The 11761-nt window shown below is 38.1% G+C and overlaps 1 protein-coding gene across 1 annotated transcript in view; it reads left to right on the top strand.

Moving 5' to 3' along the window:
• LOC108802174 (integumentary mucin B.1-like) overlaps nt 1–11046 on the top strand; it is a 25732-nt gene extending 14686 nt beyond the window's left edge. Inside the window, exons 2-6 of the mRNA XM_018574041.1 lie at nt 6051–6071; nt 7228–7259; nt 7338–7509; nt 10556–10593; nt 10846–11046. Of these exons, the coding sequence (XP_018429543.1) occupies nt 6051–6071; nt 7228–7259; nt 7338–7509; nt 10556–10593; nt 10846–11046 (464 nt within the window). The remainder of the gene's footprint in view (nt 1–6050; nt 6072–7227; nt 7260–7337; nt 7510–10555; nt 10594–10845) is intronic.
• The last annotated feature ends 715 nt before the right edge of the window (nt 11047–11761 follow it).

Below are 11761 nucleotides of genomic sequence, written 5' to 3'. Positions count from 1 at the left end.
GGGGTTGATTTACTAACCTTATAAACACGCCACGAACAAGTATACACCTCTGTAGTGTGTTCCCTCCCAGCATGATCTATTGGTGGAATCTAGACACCTTTGTAGTGTGTACACACCCAGCAGGTGTGTTGTGCAAAGCCCTGCATGAATTGCAAGGTGATGTTGTGTAAATTAGCTCTACATTGTGTTGCTTGTGTTGATGAATGCAGGAATGTAAATGCATGAGCTAACCATTTTTGTCTAAACTGTGAAGCAGCATTATATATGCATCATGTGCATGATTTTTCCATATATGGCATTAGTGGAAATATGCTTTTAGAGATTTTTTGGTTGATAAATATGTTTTGTTGTGTAAAAATCACACGCACCTAGTGCGTGCGTGTGTTTAGGTTAGTGAATCACCCCCCCTGACTTGGCAGTACCTGCCACAGGTGTAAAGCCTTATTCACGATGGCATTGATAAATATGCATTTCTATGCCTTTAGACAACATTCCTAAAACACATTTTAATGTATATGATGACTTCTTTTAATGGTATCATTCACACTGAGTGTCAATCTTCATTTTGGTGTATTCTGTGTGTACAGGATCTGATTAGAAACTCTAAACATGGCTAAAATCCATGAAAACACACATAAAGCTGGCTAAACCTACAAAAAGGCAGGTACATCTAAATGCAGGCAAAAGTGATCTGGGAACCATACAGGGTTATTTACAAAAGGGTGAAGAGTTTGGAGAAGGCAGGAGAAGTGAACAATCTAGGACAACATATCTGAACTGGAAAGTGAGCTGAATTGGAGAATTTTTCCAAATCAGCTATTTTGGCCTCGATTGTTAACCTCTCCTGCCTTCTCCAAACTCTTCACCCTTTTGTGAATAACCCTGATAATGTTTGTTTATACTTCCCAGACAACCTCTTTTCTCTAATGCATTTATAACCTAAATGCAGCAGTGCTAGTGTGAATGCAGCCTAACAGGCTGGAAAATTGCAACTTGCTATTTATTAGATGTAAATGACACTATAATCATTTTAAAAGGATACTTTGGTTTTTTTACCAACTGGAGGTCGCTCTGGTAGTATTGGACCGGGTACTGAAAAAAGAAAAGACAAGTTTTTATCTATAGGCAGAATATACTTTATTTCCGACCATTGGTGTTTTTTAGATTTCATTTCCAAATGTAGCAGAGAGATGCACAATAGCAATATAATCCCAAGAGACCAGATTAAGTTTAGTTTCTAAGATTCAGAAACATATATTTCATGGAATAACTATTAAGTAGAGGCATTCGGGAGGGAATGTTACTCTGACCAACTTAAAGGAGACATGTACTGAACTGTAATTGCTAAGCTCCTTTTAAGAATCCTACTTCCATTGATGTTTATGGCTTCAATACTTTCTAAAGCTGTCCATATGCTATGGAAGGATTTTACAATCAGATTGTAAATCTCCTTTAGCTTTACCAAAACCAGTGGCATAACAATCACCATAGCGACCCAGTCGGCCGCTATGGGGCCCGTGCACAGGGGGGCCGGGCCAGGCATCCCTCTGATGCCGTGTGGGCCGCCTGGGTCGCTATGGCGTCTCGGGTGCTGGCTGTCACTGACATAGCTCAGCAGCTGCTGTGAAGGAAAATGTTTCCACTCACAGCCGCTGCGGAGCTGTGTCAGTGACAGCCAGCAGATGCGGCAGAATAGGCCGGTTACATCGGTGTTCTATCGATAGTCCAAACTTATCGAGTTGTGGGACCGCATGACTTCCGGTCCCAGAACTCGATAAGTTCGAACTTTCGATCGATCACCGACATTTGCAGTAAAGAAGGAGGCGGGGCCCGCCTAACAGCAAACCCGCCTCCTCTCACATCACTGGCCAGTGATCTAAGAGCAGGTGGGGCCAGTGATGTAAGAGGAGGCGGGGCCCATCGATAGAAGGAGGCAGAGCCCGGGAACGGAAGAGGAGGCAGGGGCCCGGAGGCGGCGACCACGGAGGTGACAGGTAAGAAGCGTACAGCGCAACTGAGACCTTGCAGAGCCCACCATAGACAGTCTATGGTGGGCTCTGCAAGTGGCATAACTAGCAATCACAGGGCCCCATACAAAATTTTGCTATGGGGCCCTGTGATTTCTAGTTACGCCCCTGACCAAAACTATGTAATATGAAGACAAACCTAAACAATCCTTTTGAATAGTTTCAAATCAGACAAACCCTTATACTAAATAGTGGAATGGGAGAGCTTAAAGGTGATTATACAATCAGATTGTATATTGAATGTTTTCAACACATGCAGATTGGAAAGTCAGAACCCCTGATCTGCATTCATGATCTTCTAGGTCAGAGTGAGTTTAGCATGGCATCCAGGCACTAGAATTTTTCAGAAAGAGCAGTTAGTAATGACAGCATATGTATTCTGTTTGTGCATGTTTCCTTTAAATGTTTTTTGTTAAAGCACTTTGATATACAGTTGTATAATCTGAACTATTCTAAAACAAAGTAACTGTTCTTTTTTCCCCCCAAAGATTTAGGTCCCTATACAACACCAACTCCAGCAGGTATATTTTAAGTGTTTTCTTGTTTTTGGAAAGAGGTTTCAAGCCCACGTACCAGGTGTCAAAAAAGCTTAAAATAATAGAGGTGCCACACAAGGGGAATTAATAAGAGAGCAAGGGTTCTATCAAAGTGAACCACATTGATACTGCCTGAAGCAAATAATTCTGTCAACACCCATGTGTGCCAAGCCATATGCTTGAATAGAAATTTTGCATATTGATTGTTACTATTAGGTGCACATGGAGTGTAAAAAAAATTTCCCCTCAGATTTGTAAATTCATATATCTTGCAAATCTAATGTTAAAAATAAATGTTTTGTACAATAATCAATAGTACCTTGTGGTAAGTAGTGGTAATATTTTCTTTATCCCATTAATCTAAATATCACTAAATAAACCTGAATTCTTATGGTATACAACTTAGCAAACAGATACATTTCAGTTAAATATGACTTCCTCTTCCAGCATGTACTCTTGATTCATTTGTGGACACAATGTTATATCTGACTGACTAGATAGCAGCCAAAAATAATCCTAAAGAGATTTGGTTGTGAAAATCTCCCAAATCCACTGCAATCAAAAATAAATAGTTCGGCAGTGCTTAAACTTACTTAGGTGGACACAGGGTACTACAGAATGACAGTTAAGTCGGCCATAGAATTGACCACTGTGTCGGTGGATTTACAGTACCTGACCAGCCAATGAGATTTGGTGGCACTGTAACTTTGAGTGCACTACGCCAAAAAGCACACAAAGGACACACTCTTTCTGTTTCAGCACTTCTAGTTCAGCTTCAGGTATCTTCTATAAATTGTGCTTTTTCCACCACCACTCGTAGTAAAATAATACAGCAGTAAAGTGGAATCCACTAAGCCATTCATGATTTCAGTAGAAGCAAACCGTGTACAGCAATTGAATCCAACAAAAGAATAAAATTACAGTGGACAGCATTAGAAACAACCGCAGTGCCAGAAAGCCACTTACTATTAATTTTGATTAACTGGTCATTGAAACTGAGAAGCAATCAAAGCCATTGTTAGCAGATTGCTTTGGACCATTCAGTTCCATGTGATTGTTGGAAGCTGTACAGTATATGAGAGCTGTTTTACCAGCCAAATTATTTTTTATGTTTATTCATCTAGTCTTGAAATTTACGGCTTAGTCCACAGTTTCAACCAGAACAGCACCTCAAGTCAGGCTGGTTCTTCTGTGCCATCTATTTTGCTATCCCATAGTGTTGTGGGAATTCTTTGTCATGTATGAAATGTTTATTTGTAAAACAAAAATTGTATATAGATTAAAAAAGCAAAAAGTCAACTGCAAAGGTTACCTGTTTGAGCAGTAGTTTCATACACGAAGCCCTGCAGCTGGAAGTTTGTTTATATCCTCTTTTCCTTTACCCGCTATGTATGGCCACCAACAGAGGAAGCTAAAAGGCAGACAAGAAACAAACTTGTATTCACACCTGTGTTTCATTAATGCGCAGCAAACGTGCATAAAATGCATGATTTGATGCGTGCTTGCGAAACACGTAACAAACACGCTTGCTGTGCCATTACAAGTTGCAAACATGGCTGGGCAAAAGCAAGTTTTTCCTCAGGGTTTGCAAGCGTTAAAACACGCAGAAATCCAGAGAAAAAATGCAGAATGCATGTCAAAATGTTTTAGATATGTGCTACTTTTGAAACCAAATGGGACACACGTAGAGTTTAGGGCTAACTGCACTAAAATTGCAGTTACACATGAACAGCAAATTACATTGTAACATATAAAGGTTGTACTGTATATAATAATATACTGTACATCGAAATACTTCTGTATTCTCATTATGTTCATATGTTTAGACCTATGATTGTATTGTTTAACCTCAACTGTGGAACCCAAGGTGGTGTTAGGAGGTTTCCTCTGAGCTGTGTGTTCTTTTACATTTTTCTATGCATGATCCAATGCTTTTAAATTTTGTTTAATAAATATCTATATATACCCCCAAAATAAATAAAAACCCCCAGATGATAGCCCTAAAACAAAAATCTACTCTGCAAATATGTAGATTAACCTAAAATAAAGACCCTATCAACATAAAAAAAAACCAATATATTCCCAAAATGAATGAAAATTTTAAAATATTACCCTCTGAAACAAAAGTCTTTTATTTTTAAAGGGAATTCTTGTCTGGATGGGGCAGCAGCTAAGCGAGACTGCTGACCCTAAATGAACCACATTTTAAAATTAAAAACAAAAAGTCCCCAATAATAAGAACACAAAAAGGCATCAAAGGGGTTGATTGCCCATTTAGCTAGCAATCAAAATTAAATTTAAGTTTGTTTCATAACTGGCCCTAATCTCTTGCTATGCACTTTGTCAACTTTCCCTGTCCTTTCCCATAGCAGCTTCCAATATACTAACCCTCTCTCCACTTCCACCCCCCCCCCTTCATTTTATTGAGAGGCTGCTGGCTTATCCAAAAGCTCTCTGGGTGACCCTTCTAAGCCTGCTGGTCATAGTTCAAAGGCAATGCAGTAAATTATGATATAAAAATAAATATCCAGGTGTATCTGCAGATACATTCATCTGGATCCTCCTTGAACCTATAGTAGTGGCAAACCTCAACCTCAACCTCAAAACCTGCAGCAAAAAAAGTAATATCTCATACATGGAATCAAGGCCAAGCAACATGCATATGCAGTAAAATTAAAAAAAAAACTGTTGTGCAGAAAAAGTATTGGAAAGAGAGTCACAAGCACACCATCGTCTTCATGAATAAAATGTATTTTTTTTTACATCTTTAAATAGACATATCACAGATAGGAGTGCAAAGTTTTGCGAACATGAAGGGGCCCTTCATCAGGCAAATGTCTATTCAAAGATGTTAATAAAGGCATTTTTATCATGAAGATGATGGTGTGCTGGTGACTCTCTCTCCAATGTTGTTCCTGGCGGCGCTACCCACCTATGATTTCAGCACCCAATAAGAGACAGGCTTTCCACGTTGATCCAAATCTGAAATATGTGGCTATAACAGAAAGCACTTTGTTCACTGAAGACCTGGACCAGGATCCTTGAAGGTTTAGGGGCTGCCGTTCTGCAAATGATGCTGGGGATTTGGTCAGAATGAATGGTCTCTTCAATGCTAAAAAGTAAAGGCAGATACCTAATGCAATATTATCAGTTCTAAATTCCTTCTGTAGCAAAACAATGACCCCATCATACTTCTATAGTTAAAATAATAAATGGTTTGTTCCCCTTGGTGTTTGAAACAACCTTCCTGCAGAGTTCCTGTTTGCAAGTGTACCTAGGAGAACTAATACTGTTTTTAAAGGCAATACTTGGGCACACCAAATATAGATCTGATTTAGTTTTTTTTGCACTTTGTAGGTTGTTAATTGATAATTAAAAAATATTAATTGCATTATTTTTAAAAGTGTATTTCATGTGTGTGTATATTAAGGACAGGATCCATAAGTGTTTAATACATTGACTTTTTCATTTTTTCTCTCCCTAATAGCCACAACACCACAAAAAAAAGGTAAGTGTTTTACTGTTGTACCTTCTTAAATTATCATTTTAAATATGGCACTAGTGGACTGGGGAATCTTTCATGCAAGATGGCCTTTTACAGTCTCACCTCACCCCTCAAAACAAATCCAAATAATATATGGAGCATGTTTATATTATTAATTAGTAGGGGAATGTACAGGGGTTCAGACAGTGCCACATCCTAACATATATTGATACAGGAAAGCAGCAAACAATGGACTTTTTAGACACCACCATGACCACTTACATTTGTATTAAAAAGAATATTTTATTTCATACATCTGTGTTAAAATCACATAATAAAGAATAATTATCTTTATTATGTGATTTTAACACAGATGTATACAATACAATATTCTTTTTAATACAAATTCTAGTGGTCATGGTGGTGCCGAAAAAGTCTGTTGTTTGCTGCTTTCCTTTATCCATTAACAGTATATCATTAATAATCACAAAGATATTACTAAATCAAGGAGTCCATAGCTGAAATGTAAACATTTTTCTGAGCCGCATGTTGTAAAGCATTGTAAGTGCTGAAGTGGTTAATATATTTTGCAAATATATTACATACAAAACTGCACATAAGACAACACTGTGAATTAATTTTCATTAGTGTATTAAAGCATATGCATTCGAGTTAAAGGTATAATGGCTAATGCAAATCCTGATACTTAATCATGTAGTGGTGACAGATATTTATTTGGGGGTCAGTAAGTGGAAATAACTATGCAGTCAGAAATTACTTTAAAGTTTAAGTCCAGGCTAAACAAATATTCCTTAAATACAAGAGCTGTGTGCATTCTTGCTGAACTTCACATTTGCATTAGTTTTCATACATACATTGGTCCAGCTTGGAGATACTACAGTGCTGGCCGCAAGTGCTGGTACTGAGCGGCTTCCCATAGAGCAAAAGCTTTGTATTTTTATCAATGAATGCAAGGCGTTTGCTAATTGGATAAGGGGGTCATGTCACAATCCACCCCTCATCCATTCCAATCCATAATTTCTTGTTACTTTAGGTGTTGTTCTTCTTGTGGCATAATTGTATGATGATGGTTTATCACCACACCAGCAACATCTTATTTATATGAATATTTTCGTCTTCGTCCACAATTTCAAACTGTACTTCATTTTTCTATTTCTAGGTTGTTGTACACCTTCAGGAGAGTTTGTCAATGTAAGTCTTATGATGAGTGCATGCAAAAAACATGTTTTACTGCCAGACAAGTTTCTAAATTGTTTGTTGTAATAACAGGATGGAGGTTCCTGGGAAAAAGATTGCATCACATGTACTTGTAATGGAAACACTGGGAAGATGAAATGTGGATCATATCCATGTGATGAAAAAGTAGTATGTGGTATGAATGAAACTAAAGTATTTGGAGATCCATCTAAGCAGTCTAGAACATCTTGTTGTGGATATTGTGGTAAGTGCTAATGCAGTTAACTTAAATTGTAAATTGAATCCATCCATGCACTAGTTTCTCTTAACTTAAATCGGTATTCTTTCGTACTTCTAAGCCCTGCTCCAATGAGAACCTTGTCTTTTCAGCTACACCAAGGGGAGTCTAACTTCTTTACTTTTTACACCATAATAAAATTTAAATGGAAAATTCATCAGTGTTTCCTCTGGCATTGACCACAAATGTTAGGCTGACCCAGAAACTCAAAGAAGAGTTCTTACCAATGCAGTTAAAGGCAAAGCCAGCCCAAGCTTTTTATTGTGTACTGGGTATGGCAGAGAAGGGTTAGAACATATCAAGTTTTTACTTCAGTCAGACAAGAGCTATTGGACTCAAGATCCCAAGCATGTCCAGTGTGATGACTTTATAACTTTATAGCTTTTGGCAGTACAGAGGCACCTCAATTAATATAGTCCTAAGTGGTTTTCTGTAGAAAACCATGTAGAAGGCATTGCAGTATAGTCATTATAGGACAATCCAAATAATGCACAAGAATAGAACAAGTTTAAAAAAAAGAAGAACAGATGTGTATGACTGCTCACCTTTGAGTTTCAACTACAGTTACCACATTGGAGATGCTTGGGACAATTGAGTCAAAGTTTTTTGTCTGTTTAGAGTAGTAATATTTAGGGTGTTCTATGTGTGGCCTCTTAATTGTTTTTATACATGTTTGCTCTTTTAGGAATATATTTACCTTTTGCATGTTAATAAAGTGAATATTACTTTCTATATTGTTGTGATACATCTAGATTTTATGTCAAAGCCCTTATATTAAGTTTTTACTACTATCTGTAACTCTGTTGGGGAGAGTTCCCCTTTCTTCCACTCAGGATGAGAGTAATAGGAAATCTGTATGGAGATACAGACGAAACACATTTTTGTAGAATGAGGAAGGGTTAGAACATCTGACAATATTTTTATTGCCTGCCTTCCTTCCTACCCCATGACAACTGGTCCCTTTATTTCTTGTATAGGCGCCACAGGGAAAGAAAGTGAGGAAAAAATTTCCTCAGACAGAAATAACAAACTGACCAATAGTAACTCTTTCCCACTCTATTCAAACCTAAAAAATAAAACAAATATTCACTAAAGTCAGGTTTTATGTCAGTGACAACTTTCAATATTGCCTGCCATCAAGAGGAAACATGGGTGAACAATGATCTACATGTGGCATGCGTCTTATTCCATGTTTCAGATTACACCATTTCCTTATTTTACTCTATTTAGTGCATTGGATACATTAGAAATCTTTGAGTAATTTAGGTTAAAGACAAGTCCAGGCCAAACATTTTATTTTGTACTGGATATGGCAGGGAAGGGCTAGTGCATCTGTTACAAAAATTTGATCTCTGAGTGGGGCAGGTATGGGTGAAGAATGTAGAAGCATTTCTTAGGTGGTACCTCACACACAGGGCAACTGCTTGGAGATAACTACAGGTGGGTGGTTAGATTACAAGTCAGCCAGAGCTTAGGGGTCCTGCTTGGGGTAACAGGTCAAGATTAGAAGATTCTTCTACTCAGCAATTTTAAAGTCAACTGGAGATTTTTTTTTAAAGTTTTGAATAAACTAAGGATGAGTGAATATCTCTTAAGTTTTTATCACTGTCTATGACCATGTTCAGGAGATATAACATCACTTCATGTCCTTGTGACAGACTGTGAGTTCGGGACAAGAAATGAGGGGTGTGGCTGTCCCTGAAACAGGAAGACACAAACACTAATAAGAACCTGACAGAGGTTCTAATTCTTTCCAATGTTGTTGAATAAACATTGTATTGCAGTCAGAGATACGTCTTTTCTCAACAACAACAGGTGGGGGCTATTTTTCCAGTGAAATTGCAGACCACAAACCTGACCAACCTCTAATAACCATGCTCCTACTCTAAAAAGTAATACTCTTAACCAGGTTAAGTGGATATAAAAATATATTTCAGTCACTATAAGAGTAACCACATAAACACACATAGATCTGAGAAATCTTGGACAAAGAATAAGTTAAATCACCAATATCCATTTATTGGTAAGGTTACATATTTACAAATGACACACAAAACTATATTTACAAGACAAAGTACTTTACAAGCAGGGGCAGACTGACCAATCGGGCTGCCGGGCACTACCCGAGGGCCTGTGGCCCCTGCCCCCCAGATTACAATTCCCTTTACTTATGCCCCGTGCCAGCCTGTCTGTGGAGCGCATAGTCCTTCCAGCATTCCGGGCCGAGCTGAAGTGATTGACATGAGCAGGATATGAAGACAAGACACTGGGACCACTCTGTTCGAGGAGAACATCATGAAGGAGATCTGGGCAGTGGAAAGGAAGGTGCAGAGAGGGAGGGCGGTGGGGGGCAGTATCCCATGCACACAACCAAGGTCTACTGCCACCATAGGAAAATTTACAATTTGAATACAATGTCAGCTGCCTATATATTTGCATCAGTTTTTACTAAAAGGAGCATCTTCCACATGCATAATAAAAAAAGTCAGAGTCACACTATGGGGTCTATTCCAGCCGTAAGATCACGGCTGCTCCGCCCAGCTGTCAGAAGCAGGCTGTCGGCCGGCCAATGGCCGGCCGCACGGCCAGCTTCAGCTTTCAGCGCGGCTCAGCCGAGCCAATGCATATGCGTTCGGCTTGACTGAGCCGCTCGGCCACGTTCGGGAGCTGTACGGGCTATTGTGAATAGCCCGTACAGCACCCCTTCGGTTCAAATGAACTGAAGGGGTCCTGGGGCCGAAGCTAGCCGAAGGATCGGCCGAAGCTACGGCCAGATCCTTCGGCAGCTTCGTGAATAGACCCCCATGTGAGCATTTGTCTCATGAGTTTGCATACGGGGTATATGATGTTTTCTTAGTGTAGTGTATAAAAATTATGTGTGGTGTGCTCTATAGGTGAGTGAGGACTTGACTCATATATTTTTACTAATGTAACACATTTGCATAAATTATGGTTAGTATATAAGGTTTTACTATAAAATTAGGTTGAAAGAGATTTTTTTATTTTCTTACAGCACCACTGACTTGCAAACACAATGGAAAAGAATATCAGGTAAAGTCATTTGCTACACTTTCGAAAGTAGTTTTATTTAAAATATTAAGGCTTGAAGTAATGTGTATAGCATTTTTAATAAAGGAAAAGGTGTTACATTGTGGGAGTGGGGTAAAGTCATTTTAACATGTTACATGTACTTTAACATGTACTCTAATTACATAATATAATTTTTTGGTGTGTTAGATTAAGGTTAATACTGGGGTTATTTATAATACTCATAAAGTCATGTTTTTGTTGTTAATGTTCTAGATAAATGAATCCTTTAGAGATCCAATGGACCCATGTCTGATCTACACTTGTCTTGCAAGTGGTTTGACTGCAGAGACTACAAAATGTCCTCCACAATCATGCCTACCGGTAATATGCACATTTTATCAAACCAATTTACAAACAAATAAAAAAAGGAAGAACAAAGCAATTATTGGGTTTCTTGCATGTATGAGAAAATAGATTGGCCATAGCAATATAGTGCATCAGAACCAGGCAAACCACCATGAAATCAGAACTAAAAACTTTCAGCTAATACAAATTTCAGCTAATACACAACATAACCAATTTTACAATACTTACCTGAACAATACGATGATAAATTGCTGTCTTAATTTTAATATATTGTATATTAATTTTAGAGGCTAACAGTACTAAACTACAAAGAGATGGACAAAAGTATAAATGCACTTACTAATTTACTTTGGAGGCTAGAATGGCTGTGAAAAGTATTTCTCTTGATTTAAAATTTTCTCATAAGAGAAGGTATGTAAGCATCCATTTTCTGTGGTTAATAGGACTGACATTTCCATCTTTGCTTGCGGATAGGCATGGGAGGGCTTCCCTGTAGTTGTTGCTGTAAATTACTATAAATGACAATGATTTTTGTGTACGTAGAGTCCTAGAGATATGGATTTTTAATGAATAAATAATTTATACCTTCTTCACCATTTAAATTGGTATGTAGTTTTTGTAAAGAATTGTGGGATCCCCTCTCCCTGGGGAACACTTATTTTTCTAAATAACTTTGAATAGTTAGGGGACCCCCATTTATATCTCATTTATATTAGAGATATTGTGCATATACCTTCCCTTCCCCGTTCTTTTTTGCTAAAGAAATGACAATAAGAGGCTTTCAGGGAGATCCCAGTGGTCAGTTGTAGATGGGTGCAAAAGG

Source organism: Nanorana parkeri, unplaced genomic scaffold, assembly GCF_000935625.1.
Source record: "Nanorana parkeri isolate BGI_ZX_2015 unplaced genomic scaffold, ASM93562v1 scaffold2693, whole genome shotgun sequence".
Lineage (NCBI taxonomy): Eukaryota > Metazoa > Chordata > Amphibia > Anura > Dicroglossidae > Nanorana > Nanorana parkeri.
The sequence above is the reverse complement of the archived record's forward strand: the minus strand, read 5'-3'. Positions and strand labels throughout refer to the sequence as shown.